Genomic DNA, 24,538 nt, shown 5'->3' with positions numbered 1-24,538 from the left:
CTTAAGGTAAAACTAGCTATTTTGTATTAGACTAGGAATAAAACCACCATTTATCACAATGCCCAGCCCAGAGCAGACATTGAATCAATGTTTATTGGATGAACAATAATGCCCCACTGCCCTCCATGCCTCCCACACTGCTGCTGAACTCATTTCTCACTATTCCCTGTGCTTGCTGCCTCCAATCCTATGCTCTGCCCTTTCCTCCTCTTGAAATGCCTTCCTCCTTGCCTTCTCCAGTAACAGATTCTAACTCTCAGACTCCTTATCTGCCCTACACTTACAGCACTTACCCCTTTCAACATCTCTATCAGAGTTATTACGTACATGTCATTATCTTTGTTAGAACAAACATTTCCTTGAGAAGAAAGACATGAATAGTTCAAACTTTTCTATTCTCCAGACTACACATACAGATTTTTGGTTGTACATATAAATACATGCTTCATTACCTACAGAAATAAGCAAATCAAACAGCATGCAATGTGGTTTTTTTTTCTCCCACTGTATCTAAATATTATTTTACTAATTAATATGATTCATTACCCTAATTCACGTGATGACTTTGCAAGTTCTGATTCTACAATCTGGCCTCTGAAAATTCTGCTAGGGTTCCATGATGCCTGAATCCTATCATAGATCAAACACATAAACAAAGTTATTATTATTATTTTTTTAATCATAATCAAAACTCACCTCATTTGCTAAAACAAAAGTTCCCCAGTGAATTGCCACAGATTTCTTTGCTTGAACATCAATGTGAATCCTTACAGCTTCTTCTGGGTCTATGTGCTGCCATTTCATAAACCACCTGATGAAACAGCAATTTATTAAGTCTGGCCTTTGAAGTATACACTAAATCCAAATTACTGCTTTTTCTAATCAACCTTTAAGTTTCTGCACAGGAATAAATCACAGTGGGAAAAACCATCTTCCTTTATGTACCTTTCTGCTAGGAAAAACAAGCAAAAATCTTTCTTGTACAAACTGCTACACTATAGATAGGTTTCGAGCAAAACTTCCCTCTGAATAAGATAATCTTTCATGTATATTTTTATTTTACTGATGATTTATTCTGAAGATACATTGTACTGTTGTTTTTAAAAAGGGACATTTTGCAATCCTGGTGTGAATCAAAGAAAACTAATGATGGGTAAAGAACTGAAGCCAAAGCTTCAATGGCGAAAGAACCTGAATAACCTGCTGAAACACATTTTTTTAAAAAATTGCTAAAGTGAAAAGCAAACAAAAATTAGGGTATAGTATTTATTTAAGACTGGGAGGAAAAAATCCAATTACTATGCAAGGAATCTTATTTAAACATCATAAAACAAAACAGTTTGATTTGGCAAGAACAGAGGGTACATGAGGGGGAGTAATGGGTTCACGTGACTAGACAGATATTTTAGAAACACTGAACAACTGCCTAGTGCTTTTGAAAGAGCAAGGGCTCAAGGAGCAGAAAACCTGGGTATGAAGAAGCCCACTCTACCAGTTCCTGGAACGCTTTTGCAAAGTCTCTTCAAATTCTCTGACCCTCCATTTCCTTGTCTGTGATACAGAAATATACCTACCTCATAAAGTTGTTTAGAGAATTAAACAAGACAAAGTATATGAAACCATCAATGACAGAACATACTTCACAAAATTCTCCAAAGCAAGTAAGAGTTGACAAAACCAACACTTACGGGAGAAAGAATTATTATTTTTGGTGCAAAGAAAAAAGTATACTGTCCATAAGCATACACTTTGCTTTCCAAGCCATCAATTTAGAGGAGGAAAACAGCATTGTCTTCACATTATTTATATCTCCAGCCTTCAAATGCTGACTAATGCTACCATTAAGACTATTGGATATGGATTCAGCATAGGTGCACCTGAGCTTCATAGACTGCCCTATGGAAAAGTTCATCCATCTGCAGCAGCTAGTAGGTTGTCATTTACTGTGAGCAGAAACTGGGCCTTAGAGGAGCCTATAAACAAAGCCACTGTGTTCTTCTCAACAGTTGGATCAGAGAAGCACTGTTCCGCCACATCTCCTGGCACTTGGAATTCAGGGCAGGATGAAGACAGTTTTCAATGTTTATCTCTACTTTTCTTTTTAAAAAATCCTACTGCAAATCACAGGAGTAGACATATTCCTTTCTACCCTTCTAAAGGGGGTAAATTTATTTCTACTATCTGAAATAAATTTAAAAATTTTACTCTATGGTGTGTAAAAATTAAAATAAAAACTTAAACTACTGACTTAGATAGAATACCTGGTGACAGGAGACCCCAAAGGATATTGTCCAAGCAAGCATGTCACTGGAAGTCATTGTGGGTGTCATTGTGTTAACGTCTATAAAGTACCCTAAAGTTTTACTGAATGGACAATTTGATTTTAAAACTACTAGTACTGATTACAATTTAATTGTCTTAGAGAAAATATGTCCTCCCCATCCTCCTCACATTTTAGTAACAAAATAGCTGCAATACAAGCAGGAAGGAGTATTAAAAGAGTAAATCTGAGTGGTTTGGTTGGAAGTTATATCAATTTTCCTTTTATTTAAGTGACATTTTTTAAACAGCTAGATATGAGATTTATTTTCATAATTATAAATGACATTAAAATATATTAACATTGAGTAAGAACAATATCATATAAAGTTGATTTGTAACTGTTTAAAAAAGATACAGTTGATTGATGTTTTGAGAGTTTCCATTAGGATTTTAATTATTTAAGGGGAAAAGTGAAATTGAAGCACTAATATTGATTTATAATCATTTTAATAATTATCTGGAGTCAAGGAAATAAGAAAAAGTAAAAATATCCCAAAACAAGGCAACTAGAATAAAATAAAAGGGGAGAAGCATTGATAAAGTTAGGGAAGAAATAGTTTTGGTGAACTTGAAAATGTAATATTTAAATAACTATAACAAAAACAAATAGAAACAAAAAATCAGACTAATTCAATTCGTCTATGTATGTTCTGCTTGTAGGATTGTTCTGTTTGTAAAACTATCTAAATAAAATACATTTATATGTATCTATGCCTGAACTTCAGAATAAAATAAAATTAAAAATTTTCTTAACACTTACTTTGTTACTCTGTTTATTTTCTCTTTACCTGTACATGTAAACCATAGTTGACTAAAATCTAAATGAATTCTTCGAAATCTCTTCTTTTCCCTAAGGAGACAGTATTCAGGAAGCACAGAGAGTGGATGGGCCTCTTCCTAGGTCTCCAGTGATAATGTGACCTTTATTTGCTCTGGAGATGTGTGATATAGAGGTTGGAGGGAGAATGGTGGGTAATGCAGTAGTGTCATTACCAGATTATCTTCAGTGCTGCATGAAATGAAAACATCACAGGGGATTCATGCTATATGAAGATTCCATATTTTTTCCTCTCTCTGCTAAACACAGGAGAGCTACAGGACAGAGGATTGGTGCAGTCCAGTCATGGAGTGAAAAGCAGTTATATAAAGAAAGTATCCTCAATGGAAAAGGAAGAAAAAGAGTTAGATTTGATGACTGATCATAGTTTAACTTTAGTCAAAAGGGTATGTGGACTTCTGGCTAGGTATAATAATTCTTTAAACCTTGGTCCTTTTCTCTTGGTAATATCATTTCTGATTTTGAATTATTATTTGATTGATATGACTGTAATTAAGTTATTTTCAGATTTAAAAAAATTTAATTGAGGCTGACCCACCAATCCCCAACCAATGCATTAACAAGGTCCACCATTAAAATCACAAATCAGAAATATCATAAAATCTTAACTACTTTACTTTCAAATTTGCTTAACTCATTATGAGCAGGAATATTTTCTTTTGGGTCAGATTTTGGAGTCTACATACCTGGGTTCATAAGCTCCAACAGGAATAGCTGCAAGGTCAAAAGGTCCAAATCTTTTTCCTATCTCTTCAAAAGCAGGGCAATAACCAGTATCTCCTGCAAAAAAGAATCTATTCCAAGGCCCCAAGACAGACCAGCTACCCCACAGAACCTTATTGTCATCCATTAGAGTCCTCTTACACCAGTGCTGGGACGGTGTAAAGACAAAGGTGACCTTATCATGTCTGGGGACACAATTCTCCTCCCACCAGTCCAGCTCAATCACATTCTCACAGCCGCACTTTTGCATCCAGTCGAGGAGACCCAAAGGCACAAACCATCTCAACTCATTACCGAATCGCTCATTCAGAGCAATGACAGAATTGTAGTCCAGGTGGTCATAGTGGTTGTGACTTATAAGGACTGCATCTATTGGGGGCAGCTCGCTTATTGTGCATGGAGGACGACGAAAGCGTTTCGGACCCACATACTGCGACGGTGAAGCACGATGGCTAAAAATGGGATCCGTGAGAAATATGAGCTCATCCATCTCTACCATTACTGTTGCATGTCCCAGCCATGTGACTCTTAAGCCAGCTTCCTTCACTCCAGCTTCTTCAGGGTCACCGATAAAATAGGGTTTAAGTACTGGGAGTTCTTTATCAAGTTCCTATGTGTAAAAATAAACACAAAGCAGCAGTTAGGGGAAAAAAAAAAAAGGTACTTCATCATGACATATGTTGACCTAAAATTATAGACATAAAGGATATTTTGGGAGAACTGAAGTAATTCAATACATTTACTATTTTTGCTTTTCTCTTGAAAATGCATATTTAACTTCTCTCTGAATCTGACTTGATAATCAGGGCAATATAGTAATGTAAGCTATTCTTAGTCCCAAATGCAATAGGCAAAGGGAAAACTAAATTTTAAAACTTTGAGTACTGCTAAATTTATTAAACTAAAAGGTTCTCTTCTGTAGTGCCAAAGGTCAACTGGCCTAGATACAGTCATTTTGCTATTGCCATTCACTCGACTGGTATACTTGCTGCTAAAAACTACATCAGAAGCAGGTCAGCTCCTGGAAATAGTAAAGAAAGCTCATGACCACTTATTTATAGGTCTTGGATCTCAGATATGAATTTGAATGTCTGACAGCATATAATTGAAAGTGAAGCCTGGTGATGATTCCTGGGCAAATCACAGTTATAGACATATGTCCTCATTCCTTACCCTTAAGATTTTCTACCATTGAGCACAACCAAAGTGAAACATAGCCCCTGTCTATGAAAAGTTGGTCACTTTTGGGGGGGGGGAACAGATGTAAAACAATAACCACAACAAAATATGGTAAGTCTTAATCCTTTGGTTACTCTACATTTTATCCTTGTATCAAGCCAAACCAATAAAAAGCTGCTTTAGGATCACAGTCCTGGCCTTTTATTAAATGCTTTTACTGAATTGTGCTTTAGCATTATCCTATCTGGCTACATCGAGGTTCTTACAAGAAGCCTTCTCGTGAAACAGGGCACACTTCACTGTAGGGCTGTTGTTGAAGATTTGGTAACCACCTCCACCATCCCCACCTTCTTACTCACCCCAGAAACATTATTCTTAATTCTCAGCACAGGAAAAGCTCTTCTTCCCCAGACAACTGGCTTTATTCTTCTGACTGTCACTGGAAAGACTAACAATCTGTGTTTCCCTTTTGCTTTGTCCAGGAAATTCCAAGAAGAGCTGAAGCTACCTCCAGAAATGTGCAGCACGTTACGGCATGTATTTCTGTTTTAACTTCACTCTTGGCATTATTTTATTTTCCTACCCAAATATTTTGTTTGTTCTTTTATGCTCATCCATACTGCTAGTATTTTTATAATTTGCTACAGATCAATTATGGAAAAGATGTTATATTAGATAAGTAATTAAATAAAATATTATATATGCTATAGTCTAATAAGAAGAAATAAAGAATCAGTTGCCAAAAGCATCACAGACGCAGTAATTGTGCATTCCTGCAGAAAGAGGAGAAATTCATTATAAAGACAAATGAAGGGCATTTCAGGTGGAGAAACTGCCTGAGAAAGAAAGAGAGCTACCCAGGAACATGGTGCTTGAGAGTAAAGGACAGAGACCATAAAATATCAGAACACAATAAGAGCCCTGAATGTCATACTCCACCCAGAGATAATAAGGAAGCAACTATTAGAAAAAACAAAAATTATGTCCTGGAAGTTGGTTGGGTGACAACAGTCCTTATGAGATATGGTGAGAGAAAAGTGAGGGCAGATGGGGAGATGCTGTTAAAGGAAAACTGAGAGGCCACTGGGACATCTGAATGGGAAAAAGGCCAGGAGAGGGAAGAGAAGGAGCAAAAGAGGTAGAGGATAACACAGAGCCACTCTAAGCCTTAGTTTCCTTATCTGGAAAATCGGGATAATAATAGTATCTACACTTCACTGCTGTGAGGGATGGCACATAGTAGGTACTCTGTAAGAATTCCTAAAGAAGAAGAAAGCCTCCACTTCTGAAAACAAATCAGGCACCAACCCTATGGATCTCTTGCACCTTTACCCTTGTTTCCTTTCTCATTGCCGCTAACCTACTTAAGACCCTAAATAACATCCAGACTCCTCAAAGCCTGCCTGACTGCCCAACTGTCTTCCCATCAACTCAATCCATACACGAGCCAATTAAAAGACTACTTAAGGTGGAACTCTCTCCTCTGCTGAAACATCTTCACTGGCTCACTAATGCCTGACCAAATACATTTCAACTCCTTAGCCCAGTAGTAAGCCTGTCCATGGAGTGCCCAATCCATCTTTCCAGCCATGTTCCACTCCACTCCTCTACACATGTTCTGTATCCCAGCTACACAGGGATGACTTTCCGCTCCTAGACTGAGCATGAGAATGCTGCATTGGTACTGCTACCACTTCTCAGATCAAAATGCCCTCCACATTTGAGACCTCAATCAAATTCCTCACCCTTCATCGGGCTATCCGTGGGTCTCCACGGAGGGAACCACTCACTCCCATCTCTAAACTTCCAGACCACTCTGTTCACGCATCTACAGATATTCTGCCCTTACTCTGGCTATTTATACAGTACTTATCCCATGTCTTATTCAAGTTGGTATCACTCACAATATCTGGTTCGGTGACTGAAACACAGCATGTACTCAATAAAATCTGTTAGAGGAATGAATGTTAATTTTTTAAGATTTTCAAAGTTGGTAACTGGGTTACTAAACAATAATAAATGCTGTATTATTATAGCAGGAAATTATGGAGAATTATGGAGAAGAGGGAGAGGGAAAGAATATAAATTGAGTACATACCACATCTTGGGCATTGTACTATGTGCGTAACAATGATTATTAATTATCTGATGTATCAAGCACTTTGGTATATTATAACACAGAACAAAATAACACTAATAAAAGCTACCATCTAGCTAGGTAGGTAGGAACAGTACTAACTGCTTCATAAGAATTTAAAAATTAAACCCTGACTGCAATCCTGAGGTTGATGCTGTAATGATCTGTTTTATAGATGAGAAAACAAAGAATTAGAGAAGTGACAGTACTCACACAAGGTCACACAGCTAGCCACCATGTATACTGCCTCCAACCACTGTACTTCTTCCAAATGTTATCTCATTTAATATATTTTTTTAAAGTAACAAATGGGAAAGTAAGGGGGGGGTGGATTATAAAGAGGCACAAGGAAACTTTTGGATATGTTCATTATTTTGACTATGGTGATGTTTCATGGGTTTATACATATGTCAAAACTCATCAAATTATACATTTTAAACACGGGGAGTTTATATTATGTTAAAACTGAAAAAAAAAGTTTGAGTAGCATCATGTTAGTGCATCAAAATATCTAGAACAAAATTCCCTGAAAACTGTTGCAAGTTCTTTTTGCTCTAAGTTTAAAAGTCATCTGCAGTTTAATATTTGGCATTCATATCTTCTGGCCAGCGGGGAGGGAGGAACAGGAGATAAAATCTTCAATAGAGCAACTCTGAGAGCCTAAGTTTGTTCTCCAAACAAATTATTAAGAGGTAAAGTGCTAAAAGAAGTTAGTCACAAAGGACCAAATAGTGTATGATTTCATTTATAAGAAATGTCCAGAATAGACAAATTCTATAGAAAAAAAGAGAGAGAGAAAGAAAGTAGATTTGTGGTTGCCAGAGGTTGGGTGGGAAGTATGAGGGGACTGGGGGGAGAGGGTGGCTAAGGGGTGTGAGATTTCTTTTGGGGATGATAAAAATGTATTAAATTAGACTGTAGTGATGGTTGCACAACTCTGTGAATATTAAAACTATTGAGCTGTACACTTTAAATGGGTCAATTGTACAGTATGTGGATTATATCTCAATAAAGCTTCTTAAAAAGAGTATACTGCTGACAAGGGATTGGAATTAAGTAGTCAAACTTCTTCTTCATGTTCCTTTCTTCATGCTATATTGTTTTCATACCCATCACAAAGAGCAGCTTATTTAACAGAGTTTGACCTGTATCACTTCTGACCCATAAAATTCAAAGGACTGGAGCCTAGAATTGAGATCCTGAAAAGAAAAATTCATTTTTTTCTTTCTATTGTAATCACCAGAGCTTGAAAAAGTTTATCAGAGGGGGGGAGGGGGAGCAATCTTATTTATTTGAGGAAACCAAGCATTCACTTGGTGTTTTTCTTGGCTAGATCAAGATTTTCTTGGCTGGTCTTCCTTTTTAAAAGCTGCCTAAGGGAAAATCCCAATGTCCATAATTAACCAGTACACTAGTTAATGTTTTACCTTTCCTGAGGAAAGGAAAAAATCCTAACATTCAATGAACCATAACCCTTTGCCAGGTGCTTTAAGTACATTATGTCATCTGACACTGTGAAGCAGATGTTTCCACCATTTTCAGATAACCAGACCAAGGCACAGTGGGGTCACTAAGAAACTTGCCAAGGTCATACAACAAATAAAGGTCCAATCTGGAGTGAAAACCAGGTCTTCCTCACTCTAAAGACCCTACTTTATCACTAAACTGTAACTCTTTCCATGGATAAATGATAATAACATATTAAAAATAAGCAACAAAAACCATGTTCTTGTTAGTATACATATTATTTTAAGGGTATGTGTGTGTGCATGAGTGAAGTGGAAGAAGCAAAGAAGCTGACCCCAGTCAAATCTGTTTAAATCATACTTTTGAAAAATTATTTTTAAAAAAGAGTTGAGGAGGCGGAGCAAGATGGCGGACTGGTGAGCTGTATGTTTTAGTTACTCCTCCAGGAAAGTAGGTAGAAAGCCAGGAACTGCGTGGACTGGACACCACAGAGCAATCTGACTTTGGGCATACTTCATACAACACTCATGAAAATGTGGAACTGCTGAGATCAGCGAAATCTGTAAGTTTTTGTGGCCAGGGGACCCACACCCCTCCCTGCCAGGCTCAGTCCCATGGGAGGCGGGGCTGTCAGCTCCGGGAAGGAGAAGGGAGAACTGCAGTGGCAGCCCTTATCGGAAACTCATTCTACTGATCCAAACTCCAACCATAGATAGACTGAGACCAGACACCAGAGAATCTGAGAGCAGCCAGCCCAGCAGAGAGGAGACAGGCATAGAAAAAACACGAAAAACACCAAAATAAAAGCAGAGGATTTTTGGAGTTCTAGTGAACATAGAAAGGGGAAGGGCAGAGCTCAGACCCTGAGGCTGATATGCAAATCCCGAATAAAAGCTGATCTCTCTGCCCTGTGGACCTTTCCTTAATGGCCCTAATTGCTTTGTCTCTTAGCATTTCCATAACCCATTAGATCTCTGAGGAGGGCCCTTTTTTTTAATCCTTTTTTCTTTTTCTAAAACAATTACTCTAAGAAGCCCAACACAGAAAGCTTCAAAGACTTGCAATTTCAGCAAGACAAGAGGAGAACTAAGAGAGCTCTGAGATAAAAGGCAATAATCCAGTGGCTGAGAAAATTCACTAAACACCACAACTTCCCAAGAAAACGGGGGTGTCTGCTCACAGCCATCATCCTGGTGGACAGGAAACACTCCTGCCCGTCGCCAGCCCCATAGCCCGGAGCTGCCCCAAACAACCCAGTGTGACGGAAGAGCTTCAAATAACAGGCACACACCACAAAACCTGGTGTGGACATTAGCCTTCCCTGCAACCTCAGGTGATTGTCCCAGAGTTGGGAAGGTGGAGCAGTGTGAATTAACAAAGCCCCATTCAGCCATCATTTCAGCAGACTGGGAGCCTACCTACACAGCCCAGCAGCCCACAACTGCCCTGGGGGGACGGCACTCACCTGTGACATAGCGCAGTCATCCCTCAACAGAGGACCCGGGGTGCACAGCCTGGAAGAGGGGCCCACTTGCAAGTCTCAGGAGCCATACGCCAATACCAAGGACTTGTGGGTCAGTGGCAGAGACAAACTGTGGCAGGACTGAACGGAAGGAACAGACTATTGCAGCAGCTTTAAAACTCCAGGATCACCAGGGAGATTTGATTGTTAGAGCCACCCCCACTCCGACTGCCCAGAAACACGCCCCATATACAGGGCAGGCAACACCAACTACACACGCAATCTTGGTACACCAATTGGACCCCACAAGACTCACTCCCCCACTCACCAAAAAGGCTAAGCAGGGGAGAACTGGCTTGTGGAGAACAGGTGGCTCGTGGACGCCACCTGCTGGTTAGTTAGAGAAAGTGTACTCCACGAAGCTATAGATCTGATAAATTAGAGATAAGGACTTCAATTGGTCTACAAATCCTAAAAGAACCCTATCAAGTTCAGCAAATGCCAAGAGGCCAGAAACAACAGAAAATTATAAAGCATATGAAAAAACCAGACGATATGGATAACCCAAGCCCAAGCACCCAAATCAAAAGATCAGAAGAGACACAGCACCTAGAGCAGCTCCTCAAAGAACTAAAGATGAACAATGAGACTATAGTACGGGATACAAACGATATCAAGAAGACCCTAGAAGAGCATAAAGAAGACATTGCAAGACTAAATAAAAAAAATGGATGATCTTATGGAAATTAAAGAAACGGTTGACGAAATTAAAAAGATTCTGGACACTCATAGTACAAGACTAAAGGAAGCTGAACAACGAATCAGTAACCTGGAAGATGACAGAATGGAAAATGAAAGCATAAAAGAAACAATGGGGAAAAAAATTGAAAAAATCAAAACAGACCTCAAGGATATGATAGATAATATGAAACGTCCGAATATAAGACTCATTGGTGTTCCAGACGGGGAAGAAAAGGGTAAAGGTCTAGGAAGAGTATTCAAAGAAATTGTTGGGAAAAACTTCCCAAATCTTCTAAACAACATAAATACACAAATCATAAATGCTCAGCGAACTCCAAATAGAATAAATCCAAATAAACCCACTCCGAGACATATTCTGATCTCACTGTCAAACACAGAAGAGAAGGAGCAAGTTCTGAAAGCAGCAAGAGAAAAGCAATTCACCACATACAAAGGAAACAGCATAAGACTAAGTAGTGACTACTCAGCAGCCACCATGGAGGCAAGAAGGCAGTGGCACGATACATTTAAAATTCTGAGTGAGAAAAATTTCCAACCAAGAATACTTTATCCAGCAAAGCTCTCCTTCAAATTTGGGGGGAGCTTAAATTTTTCACAGACAAACAAATGCTGAGAGAATTTGCTAACAAGAGACCTGCCCTACTGGAGATACTCAAGGGAGCCCTACAGACAGAGAAACAAAGAAAGGACAGAGAGACATGGAGAAAGGTTCAGTACTAAAGAGATTCAGTATGGGTACATTAAAGGATATTAATAAAGAGAGGGGAAAAATATGACAAACATAAACCAAAGGATAAGATGGCTGATTTAAGAAATGCCTTCACGGTTATAACGCTGAATGTAAATGGATTAAACTCACCAATTAAAAGATATAGATTCGCACAATGGATCAAAAAAAATGAACCATCAATATGTTGCATACAAGAGACTCATCTTAGACACAGGGACACAAAGAAACTGAAAGTGAAAGGATGGAAAAAAATATTTCATGCAAGCTACAGCCAAAAGAAAGCAGGTGTAGCAATATTAATCTCAGATAAAATAGACTTTAAATGCAGGGATGTTTTGAGAGACAAAGAAGGCCACTACATACTAATAAAAGGGGCAATTCAACAAGAAGAAATAACAATCGTAAATGTCTATGCACCCAATCAAGGTGCCACAAAATACATGAGAGAAACACTGGCAAAACTAAAGGAAGCGATTGATGTTTCCACAATAATTGTGGGAGACTTCAACACATCACTCTCTCCTATAGATAGATCAACCAGACAGAAGACCAATAAGGAAATTGAAAACCTAAACAATCTGATAAATGAATTAGATTTAACAGACATATACAGGACATTACATCCCAAATCACCAGGATACACATACTTTTCTAGTGCTCATGGAACTTTCTCCAGAATAGATCATATGCTGGGACATAAAACAAGCCTCAATAAATTTAAAAAGATTGAAATTATTCAAAGCACATTCTCTGACCACAATGGAATACAATTAGAAGTCAATAACCATCAGAGACTTAGAAAATTCACAAATACCTGGAGGTTAAACAACACACTCCTAAACAATCAGTGGGTTAAAGAAGAAATAGCAAGAGAAATTGCTAAATATATAGAGACGAATGAAAATGAGAACACAACATACCAAAACCTATGGGATGCAGCAAAAGCAGTGCTAAGGGGGAAACTTATAGCACTAAACGCATGTATTAAAAAGGAAGAAAGAGCCAAAATCAAAGAACTAATGGATCAACTGAAGAAGCTAGAAAATGAACAGCAAACCAATCCTAAACCAAGTACAAGAAAAGAAATAACAAGGATTAAAGCAGAAATAAATGACATAGAGAACAAAAAAACAATAGAGAGGATAAATATCACCAAAAGTTGGTTCTTTGAGAAGATCAACAAGATTGACAAGCCCCTAGCTAGACTGACAAAATCAAAAAGAGAGAAGACCCATATAAACAAAATAATGAATGAAAAAGGTGACATAACTGCAGATCCTGAAGAAATTAAAAAAATTATAAGAGGATACTATGATCAACTGTATGGCAACAAACTGGATAATGTAGAGGAAATGGACAATTTCCTGGAAACATATGAACAACCTAGACTGACCAGAGAAGAAATAGAAGACCTCAGTCAACCCATCACAAGCAAAGAGATCCAATCAGTCATCAAAAATCTTCCCACAAATAAATGCCCAGGGCCAGATGGCTTCACAGGGGAATTCTACCAAACTTTCCAGAAAGAACTGACACCACTCTTACTCAAACTCTTTCAAAACATTGAAGAAAATGGAACACTACCTAACTCATTTTATGAAGCTAACATCAATCTAATACCAAAACCAGGCAAAGATGCTACAAAAAAGGAAAACTACCGGCCAATCTCCCTAATGAATACAGATGCAAAAATCCTCAACAACATACTTGCAAATCGAATCCAAAGACACATTAAAAAAATCATACACCATGACCAAGTGGGGTTTATTCCAGGCATGCAAGGATGGTTCAACATAAGAAAATCAATCAATGTATTACAACACATTAACAAGTCAAAAGGGAAAAATCAATTGATCATCTCAATAGATGCTGAAAAAGCATTTGACAAAATCCAACATCCGTTTTTGATAAACACTTCAAAAGGTAGGAATTGAAGGAAACTTCCTCAACATGATAAACAGCATATATGAAAAACCCACAGCCAGCATAGTACTCAATGGTGAGAGACTGAAAGCCTTCCCTCTAAGATCAGGAACAAGACAAGGATGCCCACTGTCACCACTGTTATTCAACATTGTGCTGGAAGTGCTAGCCAGGGCAATCCGGCAAGACAAAGAAATAAAAGGCATCCAATTGGAAAAGAAGAAGTAAAACTGTCATTGTTTGCAGATGATATGATCTTATATCTAGAAAACCCTGAGAAATCGACGATACAGCTACTAGAGCTAATAAACAAATTTAGCAAAGTAGCGGGATACAAGGTTAATGCACATAAGTCAGTAATGTTTCTATATGCTAGAAATGAACAAACTGAAGAGACACTCAAGATAAAGATACCATTTTCAATAGCAACTAAAAAAATCAAGTACCTAGGAATAAACTTAACCAAAGATGGAAAAGACCTATACAAAGAAAACTACATAACTCTACTAAAAGAAATAGAAGGGGACCTTAAAAGATGGAAAAATATTCCATGTTCATGGATAGGAAGACTAAATGTCATTAAGATGTCAATTCTACCCAAACTCATCTACAGATTCAATGCAATCCCAATCAAAATTCCAACAACCTACTTTGCAGACTTGGAAAAGCTAGTTAGCAAATTTATTTGGAAAGGGAAGATGCCTCGAATTGCTAGACACTCTAAAAAAGAAAAACGAAGTGGGAGGACTTACACTCCCTGACTTTGAAGCTTATTATAAAGCCACAGTTGCCAAAACAGCATGGTACTGGCACAAAGACAGACATATAGATCAATGGAATCGAATTGAGAATTCAGAGATAGACCCTCAGATCGATGGCCGACTGATCTTTGATAAGGCCCCCAAAGTCACTGAACTGAGTCATAATGGTCTTTTCAACAAATGGGGCTGGGAGAGTTGGATATCCATATCCAAAAGAATGAAAGAGGACCCCTACCTCACACCCTACACAAAAATTAACTCAAAATGGACCAAAGATCTCAATATAAAACAAAGTACCATAAAACTCCGAGAAGATAATGTAGGAAAACATCTTCAAGACCTTGTATTAGGCGGCCACTTCCTAGACTTTACACCCAAAGCACAAGCAACAAAAGAGAAAATAGATAAATGGGAACTCCTCAAGCTTAGAAGTTTCTGCACCTCAAAGGAATTTCTCAAAAAGGTAAAGAGGCAGCCAACTCAATGGGAAAAAATTTTTGGAAACCATGTATCTGACAAAAGACTGATATCTTGCATATATAAAGAAATCCTACAACTCAATGACAATAGTACAGTCGGCCCAATTATAAAATGGGCAAAAGATATGAAAAGACAGTTCTCTGAAGAGGAAATACAAATGGCCAAGAAACACATGAAAAAATGTTCAGCTTCACTAGCTATTAGAGAGATGCAAATTAAGACCACAATGAGATACCATCTAACACCGGTTAGAATGGCTGCCATTAAACAAACAGGAAACTACAAATGCTGGAGGGGATCTGGAGAAATTGGAACTCTTATTCATTGTTGGTGGGACTGTATAATGGTTCAGCCACTCTGGAAGTCAGTCTGGCAGTTCCTTAGAAAACTACATATAGAGTTACCATTCGATCCAGCGATTGCACTTCTCGGTATATACCCGGAAGGTCGGAAAGCAGTGACACGAACAGATATCTGCACGCCAATGTTCATAGCAGCATTATTCACAATTGCCAAGAGATGGAAACAACCCAAATGTCCTTCAACAGATGAGTGGATAAATAAAATGTGGTATACACACGATGGAATACTACGCGGCAGTAAGAAGGAACGATCTGGTGAAACATATGACAACATGGATGAACCTTGAAGACATAATGCTGAGCGAAATAAGCCAGGCACAAAAAGAGAAATATTATATGCTACCACTAATGTGAACTTTGAAAAATGTAAAACAAATGGCTTATAATGTAGAATGTAGGGGAACTAGCAATAGAGAGCAATTAAGGAAGGGGGAACAATAATCCAAGAAGAACAGATAAGCTATTTAACGTTCTGGGGATGCCCAGGAATGACTATGGTCTGTTAATTTCTGATGGATATAGTAGGAGCAAGTTCACAGAAATGTTGCTATATTAGGTAACTTTCTTGGGGTAAAGTAGGAACATGTTGGAAGTTAAGCAGTTATCTTAGGTTAGTTGTCTTTTTCTTACTCCCTTGTTATGGTCTCTTTGAAATGTTCTTTTATTGTATGTTTGTTTTCTTTTTAACTTTTTTTTCCATACAGTTGATTTAAAAAAGAAGGGAAAGTTAAAAAAAAAAAGAAAGAAAGAAAAACAAGGAAAAAAAAAAAAGATGTAGTGCCCCCTTGAGGAGCCTGTGGAGAATGCAGGGGTATTCGCCTACCCCACCTCCATGGTTGCTAACATGACCACAGACATAGGGGATTGGTGGTTTGATGGGTTGAGCCCTCTACCACAGGTTTTACCCTTGGGAAGACGGTTGCTGCCAAGGAGAGGCTAGGCCTCCCTATGGTTGTGCCTAAGAGCCTCCTCCCGAACGCCTCCTTGTTGCTCAGATGTGGCCCTGTCTCTCTAGCTAAGCCAACTTGAAAGGTGAAATCACTGCCCTCCCCCCTACGTGGGATCAGACACCCAGGGGAGTGAATCTCCCTGGCAACGTGGAATACGAGTCCCGGGGAGGAATGTAGACCTGGCATCGTGGGACGGAGAACATCTTCTTGACCAAAAGGGGGATGTGAAAGGAAATGAAATAAGCTTCAGTGGCAGAGAGATTCCAAAAGGAGCCGAGCGGTCACTCTGGTGGGCACTCTTATGCACACTTTAGACAACCCTTTTTAGGTTCTAAAGAATTGGGGTAGCTGGTGGTGGACACCTGAAACTATCAAACTACAACCCAGAACCCATGAATCTCGAAGACAGTTGTATAAAAAGGTAGCTTATGAGGGGTGACAATGGGATTGGGAAAGCCATAAGGACGACACTCCACTTCGTCTAGTTTATGGATGGATGAGTAGAAAAATAGGGGAAGGAAACAAACAAACAAACAGACAAAGGTACCCAGTGTTCTTTTTTACTGCAATTGCTCTTTTTCACTTTAATTATTATTCTTATTATTTTTGTGTGTGTGCTAATGAAGGTGTCAGGGATTGATTTAGGTGATGAATGTACAACTATGTAATGGTACTGTGAACAATCGAATGTACGATTTGTTTTGTATGACTGCATGGTATGTGAATATACCTCAATAAAATGAAGATTAAAAAAAAAAACATGCACAGCCTCTGAAAAAAAAAAAAAAAAAACTTCATTAAAGATTGCAGTCTCACCACTCATCTCCCTAACTTCCCTCTACTTTATTATTCTCCACAGCACTTACCACCTTTTAATATACTATTTAATTTACTTATTTATTTAGTTTGTCTCTCTCTCTCTCTCCCACTAAACCTAAGGTCCAAGAAGGCCAGGATGTCTTTCTGCTTTGTTGTGGCTTTTTCTCGAGCACCTAGAACAGTGTGTCAGGCACACATCAGGTACTCAATGAGTATTAGTTGAAAAAAACAAATAAATGAGTGAGTGAATGGGCTAATGGATTAGTTTAAGAAGGTCCATGAACTCCCTGAAATTGTGGCAAAAGGCAATGTGCTTAAATGAATGTGCATATTTCTGATAAAGGAACCAGTATCCAAAAGAGCTAAAGAAGCACTGGCCTGGTGGGTCCTCAGAGACTTAACCCAGTTTCTAATATCTCCCAAATCATTAAAGCGTAAAGATGCATTTCTGCATTTATGTGGTAAATTCAGCTCTTTGAAATGAAGTGAGATTAAAGACACCATTATTTCCTGTGTATTTTGAGAAGCTGTGGCTCAAAAATCAGGAAGAAATTTTTCCCAACACATGGCCTACCCATCACTGATCCCTGCTTTAATCCTCCCTTCCTGGCTTGACTCTGTGTTTCTCTTCTTACGGAGTTCTCCAGGAAAACAGAATAAAACACCTTTCTTGTTCCTACCCTCAGAGGTGCAAATGTGTAAGGGTTCATCTATTAGGGTCCTGCCTCATTCTAAAAAAGTGCCAAAAAAATATTCATTTTAATCAATTCTGGTAACCAGAATTAATACTATAAACATTCCTCTTTTTTTTATCTCTATCATTAAAATAAAAATGGACACAATTCCCAAGGTAAAAGATCTAAGCCTCTCCCTGTTCCCCAGCTTCCTACTGCACTCAGGCCTTCTGGGCTGCCTCTACTCTTTTCATTCCAACCTATCCCCCTACCCTTCACCAGTCACCCCCAGCTTCCTTATCTCTTTCTCTTTCCACAAAACCTGACAGGACAAGGGCTGGTGGGAAAGAGGGACCAGGGAGGACTGGGAAGAGTGGGGAAAGGAACAGGTGGGAAGCAGGGGCAGGAAACTAAGAAAGGAGAAAAAAGTGTTCCTTCTCCCCCCGTCCCATGGTCAAAGTATAATCTCAATTCATGTAATAATCCCGATGTCAAATGTTAATAAATTCTATCCTGAGTAAAACTAGCACTTTTAAAGTTGCCAGTAACCTATCGGCAATTTTTTAAGATCTACAAAGTTCATCTGAACATTTCTCTTATAGTTTTAACAGCCTTATCCAAAGATTAAAAGCCAAGCACTCACAACTATGTGATGATACTGTGAGCCAGTGATGGTATACTTCATATGGTTTCAATGGTATGTGAATATATCTCAATAAAATTGCATTTAAAAAAAAAAGCCAAGTACTCTTGGCCCGTCTTCGCCCTCATATTCTATATTCCAAATGCATATCAGAGGTTACTTCTTTCTGGTAAATGTCATGCACTTTCTCACCTTGTTCATGGCATTATCCACACAGAAAACCATTGTCAAAATAGGTCTTATCTTTTCTGCCAATTTGAAACTCTTATGAACCCCAGAAGATTCATGATCTTTTAACCCAATCTTGTTGGGTAGAACACTTTGATTGTTTTCATGGAGACACGACTCACCCAATTGTGGGTGACATCTGTGATTGGGTTATTTCCATGGAGGTGTGGACCCCACCCATTCAGGATGGGTCTTGATTAGTTCACTGGGCTACTTAAGAGAGCTCAAGAGCCAACACAGACAATGATGTTTGGAGACACTAGGAGATGCAGACAGAAGGATGTTTGGAGATGCTAAGCTAAGAGAATGAAACCCAGAGAAGCTAAGAGAGAACCCCCAGATGCTTAAAAAGAAATGCCCTGGGAGAAAGAAGCAACGACACACAGGAACTGAGAGACAGGAGTGAAGACAGAAGCCCAGAGGCATTTTGGAGAAAGCCATTTTGAAACACAAACCAGGAGCAAAAGACCAGCAGACACCAGCCTCGTGCCTTCCCAGCTGACAGAGGTATTCCGACGCCATCAGCCGTTCTTCAGTGAAGGTATCCTCTTGTTGATGCCTTGTTTGGACACTTTTATGGCCTTAGAACCATAAATTTATAACCTAATAAATCCCTTTATAAAAGAAAATCCATTTTCTAGTATTTTGTATAATGGCAGCTTTAGCAAACCGGAACATATTTCCAGGCCCAACTCACATATCACCTCCTTGGTGAAGCCATCTCCAGTCCAGTTAGTCAGAAGTAATCGCTTCCTTTCCTGTATCTCTGAAGCACTTTTTTCCTACCTCTGGTAGCCACCAGATTCATATATGTATTCTGCTGCTGAACCATGAACTTGGGAGACAGGTTACACCTTATTCACTTTGTCTCCCCAGAACCTAGTCCTATGCCTTATCATGTTAAAAGGGTTCTAACTAGAGTATCCCAAGGCAATTCAAAGCAAAGTTAAAAAATGTATGTCTTAGGAGTATACACAAAACACTCAAAAAAGCCAAAAGCTACCTCTTTGGACCGTGGAACATTGCTGTGATCTTTTTCCATTATCAACCATCTGAGGGCATTTGGAATAGAGGGATTTTTCCAAGTTGGCCAAGGGTTAACAAATCTCCCATCCTTTCCTTTCTTTGATTTAGTTACATCTTCCTCTAATCTGTAATCCAGTTTGAAGCTTTTCCTGGAAAACCTAGAAGAATCACTTCCTCCAGAATTCCGTGCTGAATTCTGGCGTTTTCTTACTACTTCTTTAGGATATTGGCTGCTTGTCATCAGGGGCTGGTTGCTTTCATTTTCCTCCATGTCCTTTGATAAAAAACTTATAAAAGAAGGGGAAAAAAAACACATAGTCATTAAAACATATTACATAGTACTATTTCTTAGCCAAAAAAAATTTTCCCAAAATTTACAAAAATATTATGTTTATTAGCTCAAATTGTCTTCCTGCAAAACGTAATCTTAGAATCCAATATTACTGCTCACTAAATAGAAAAGATGTTTGCTTTACTTATTAGCATTACTGCCAAACTCTTCAAAAATCCCTTATCCGCTGTAATCCAAAACAACATATTTTCCCAGCCAGCATGTAAACAAATGACATTTTCAATTTCAAAGATATCCTGTAGAATACATTAAAGCACCCTCATGGATCTGTAACATTTTCAGATGTAAATTGTAAAGGTATTATTTTATCAACACATAGTAAGAAGGACTGCCTTAGTTCCTTGAGGATACCTCAGTAATTCAAGTGGCTTACATAGAATTAAGCAAACCAGAACATCTTTCCAGGCCCAGCTCATATACTAAAAATGACTAGCAGCCATGTCATTTTTAGATTAAAGACAATCTGTTACCAATGTCTCTAAAAGTACAATGAGTTCGAATCCCAGAAAAGGAGATAACATATTAATTGAGAGATTTCAATAATGTGTTTAACTGGTTAATGACACAAATTTGAATTAATTCAGGGTCAGAACTGCCAACTCAGTGCAGTATGTATCTAGGTATGTAACACAGGGCAGGTTTACTAATCTCTCCATGCCTCAATTTCCTCATCTGTGAAACAGAGGTGATAACACTGCCTACCTGCAAGGGTTGAGAGGATTAAAAAAGCTAATACAAGTAAAGCACTTAGAAACATAGTAACATACACAAACACCTGATAAGAGCTCAATAAGTATTAGTTCTTGCTGTTCACCTTGTAATTACTCCTACCACTTCTACCATGGCCACCACTATTTAAGGCACTGAAATCCCTAATCTGAACCGTACAAGATTCCAGACACATAAAAGTGATAAACGATGTGTTAAGAATATGCATTTATCTGTCACAAATTTCATTTCTTTTCTATTTATTCCCTTAAACATTTGCTTTCTGTTTATTTGATTTAAACTCAATACATACATATGATATACTTCATAACCCTAAGAAAGTAAGCACAATAACAGAAAGCCAAATATTATTTTTATGGCTATTAATGGTATTGAAACAGAAACAGTGTCCAGGAAAAAGAAAGAACACAAACCCCAGGATGAATATGTGCACTGAACCCAAACTTTTTTCCCCAAATTGTCCAGAGTAAATAGTCTGTGGTCTGGAGAATTATTTTTCTTAATGAAAAAAAAACACAGCTGACAAAAGCTAATGCACACAATGTTGATCAGCCATCCACTATTTGAGGAAGGGTCTAAATAGCTAAGACTTTATACCCTAGGCAAATAACTTAATCTTTCCAATTCTCAAAATTTTTATCTGTAAAATACCTACCTCCTGAGTTTCAAAGGATTAAATGAGATAATGTACATAAAGTGCTTGGCATTCACCAAATGCTAATTCATTTTTCCCTAATCCTGTTATCTGGCCATACATCTAAATTCTTTAAATTCTGTTAGAAAGTAAAGGATCCCAGTCTCAGTTCTCAAAGAAACGCTTTACCTGGCTTATGAATTAAATTCAAACAGAGATCTTTACAAAGGGCAGAAATAAAGACCATTCATTTAAACAGCACTTTTGTATTTTTTATAAAACTACAGCCGACACATGAGCACTCTGATACATGGGTGCACACCACAGAGTATAACTGCTTGGGTCTGGGTCTGCAGAGGAACTTGAAAATTGTTACAGTGCCCGCGAGTTAAAGTACGAGACAGCCAAACAGAATTTAAAGAGCCTTTATTAGCCGGCCGGCGACTGCTTACTGTCACTCCGCTCAGGGAGTTCAGTAAGCAGCCCTGACCTGAGGGTGCTGGGGACTTATATAGGCAGAAACCACATCTTGGAAACGTAAGCAAGCTATTTTGACAGAAGCAGAGTTGGCAGTTAGTTATTGGTTGCTTAGGACATTTTAGCAAGGTTAGCACAGAGGTTGGTACAGAAAAATTTCACAAAAAGTTTCACTTGGAATTGGTACAATTGTTGATTGTTAAAAGCGTTACGCTTGGCTAATGCGTGCAACCGCAGTTTCACTTCCTTTTCTCAGGGCTTAATGCTGCTTACACAACATTCTTATTTTGCAAAGGTTAAGGGGGAAGGGACCCACTTCAAAAATTACCTTTTCAGAGAAGGAACTTAACTGTCCAAACTTTGCTTTCTCCTCTGTTAAATGAAGACAGTAACATTAAATGGAGACAGTAATGCCTGGCTTGCCTGCCTCACAGGAATGGACTTATACTCAGACCTCAAGATAGGTCCTTTGCACTACTATGATATTATTGTATGTCTATTATAACAGCTGTTTACCCATCTGACTTTCCAATAGATTATAGGGTTAGGTGCTAGTTAGAGACACCTTTGCATCTTCCATATGGCCTAGCTCAGGATTTTGCTCCATAAATGTCTATTGAATGAACAGAGGCTTTTACTTGCTGCTTTTGCACTGAAATACACCTGCATATGGCTGGTGTCATAAGTGATAAGTGACTACTTCCCCCTACCCATCATTGAACTTTTCAATGCCCTCTTTATCATAAAGTGAAATTGATTTTACCAAGCACATGACACAGCTGCACTTGTGTCTTCAAGGCGCAGGGTATCGAACCCCTTCATAATAGAGAGTAGGAGGAAATAAGAGGAAGTAGAAGAGCAAAGGCTTTGAGTTAGACACAGCTTAACTCCCAGACTTGCCTCCACCACCTACTAGCTGCATGATTTTAAGTAAGTTTTCTCATTTATAAAATAGGGACGATGATACCCATGACACAGATTAAAACAAATCACATGTGAAGTGCTGAGCACAATAGCTCATTAAATAGTAAGGATTCCTACTCTTTTTAGCTGTGTTTCTGTTTTAATTCTACTTTTCAGTTGTGTGCTGCTTTAAGGTCCAGACTAATTTACTTAAGTGGGTACTTGTATAAAAAGCCAAAACGGTTCAAGTCCTAAAAAAGTAGATTGTAATTTTTGGAGCTTTTAATACATGTTTGGCTTTTTAAAATTCCTAATAATGAATACAATAACATTATATAGGAAACAACATAGTGTGATAAAAGAACACAGTTTTTGGAATCAGACTTGAACTGGAGTTTCCTCAATTAAAGGTGGCATATTTCCCAATAATTTCTTGTCATGTATCTGTCTCCAAAGTTAAGAAAGTAAGTAAAAAGTCTGCCTTGGTTTCAGGCCAACATTAAATGAAAGTAAATTTGCATGCTCATGAGTAAATATAAATTGTTTCAAAAGAGAGGCGGGGCAAGATGGCGGACTGGTGAGCTGTATGTTTTAGTTACTCCTCCAGGAAAGTAGGTAGAAATCCAGAACTGCGTGGACTGGACACCACAGAGCAATCTGACTTTGGGCATACTTCATACAACACTCATGAAAATGTGGAACTACTGAGATCAGCGAAATCTGTAAGTTTCTGCGGCCAGGGGACCTGCGCCCCTCCCTGCCAGACTCAGTCCCGTGGGAGGAGGGGCTGTCAGCTCCGGGAAGGAGAAGGGAGAACTGCAGTGGCAGCCCTTATCGGAAACTCATTCTACTTATCCAAACTCCAACCATAGATAGACTGAGACCAGACGCCAGAGAATCTGAGAGCAGCCAGCCCAGCAGAGAGGAGACAAGCATAGAAAAAAACAGCATGAAAAACTCCAAAGAAAAGCAGAGGGTTTTTGGAGTTCTGGTGAACAAAGAAAGGGGAAGGGCAGAGCTCAGGCCCTGAGGCTCATATACAAATCCCGAAGAAAAGCTGATCTCCCTGCCCTGTGGACCTTTCCTTAATGGCCCTAATTGCTTTGTCTCTTAGCATTTCAATAACCCATTAGATCTGTGAGGACGGCCCTTTTTTTTTTTTTTTAAATCGTTTTTTCTTTTTTCTAAAACAATTACTCTAAGAAGCCCAATAAAGAAAGCTTCAAAGACTTGCAATTTGGGCGGGTCAAGACAAGAGCAGAAGAGAGCTCTGAGACAAAAGGCAATAATCCAGTGGCTGAGAAAATTCACTAAACACCACAACTTCCCAAGAAAAGGGGGGAGCCCTACAGACAGAGAAACAAAGACAGGACAGAGAGACTTGGAGAAAGGTTCAGTACTAAAGAGATTCGGTATGGGTACAATAAAGGATATTAATAGAGAGAGGGAAAAATATGGCAAACATAAACCAAAAAGATAAGATGGCCGATTCAAGAAATTCCTTCACGGTTATAACGTTGAATGTAAATGGATTAAACTCCCCAATTAAAAGATATAGATTCGCAGAATGGATCAAAAAAAATGAACCATCAATATGTTGCATACAAGAGACTCATCTTAGACACAGGGACACAAAGAAACTGAAAGTGAAAGGATGGAAAAAACTATTTCATGCAAGCTACAGCCAAAAGAAAGCAGGTGTAGCAATATTAATCTCAGATAAAATAAACTTCAAATGCAGGGATGTTTTGAGAGACAAAGAAGGCCACTACATACTAATAAAAGGGGCAATTCAGCAAGAAGAAATAACAATCGTAAATGTCTATGCACCCAATCAAGGTGCCACAAAATACATGAGAGAAACACTGGCAAAACTAAAGGAAGCAATTGATGTTTCCACAATAATTGTGGAAGACTTCAACACATCACTCTCTCCTATAGATAGATCAACCAGACA

At 38.5% G+C, this 24,538-nt stretch overlaps 1 protein-coding gene across 2 annotated transcripts in view; it reads right to left on the bottom strand.

Annotated features, from left to right (window-relative positions):
* Window positions 1–24,538, bottom strand: part of NAPEPLD (N-acyl phosphatidylethanolamine phospholipase D) — a 53,645-nt gene that overhangs the window by 9,092 nt on the left and 20,015 nt on the right. For both annotated transcript variants that reach the window (XM_037836474.1, XM_037836475.1), the window contains exons 2-4: window positions 19,464–19,773; window positions 3,847–4,493; window positions 697–811 (exon numbers count right to left, since the gene is read on the bottom strand). In XM_037836474.1, coding sequence (XP_037692402.1) covers window positions 697–811; window positions 3,847–4,493; window positions 19,464–19,773 — 1,072 coding nt within the window. The remainder of the gene's footprint in view (window positions 1–696; window positions 812–3,846; window positions 4,494–19,463; window positions 19,774–24,538) is intronic.

Source organism: Choloepus didactylus, chromosome 5 (genome assembly GCF_015220235.1).
Source record: "Choloepus didactylus isolate mChoDid1 chromosome 5, mChoDid1.pri, whole genome shotgun sequence".
Taxonomy (NCBI): domain Eukaryota; kingdom Metazoa; phylum Chordata; class Mammalia; order Pilosa; family Megalonychidae; genus Choloepus; species Choloepus didactylus.
Note: the sequence above shows the minus strand (reverse complement) of the source record. Positions and strands in the feature narration are given on the sequence as shown.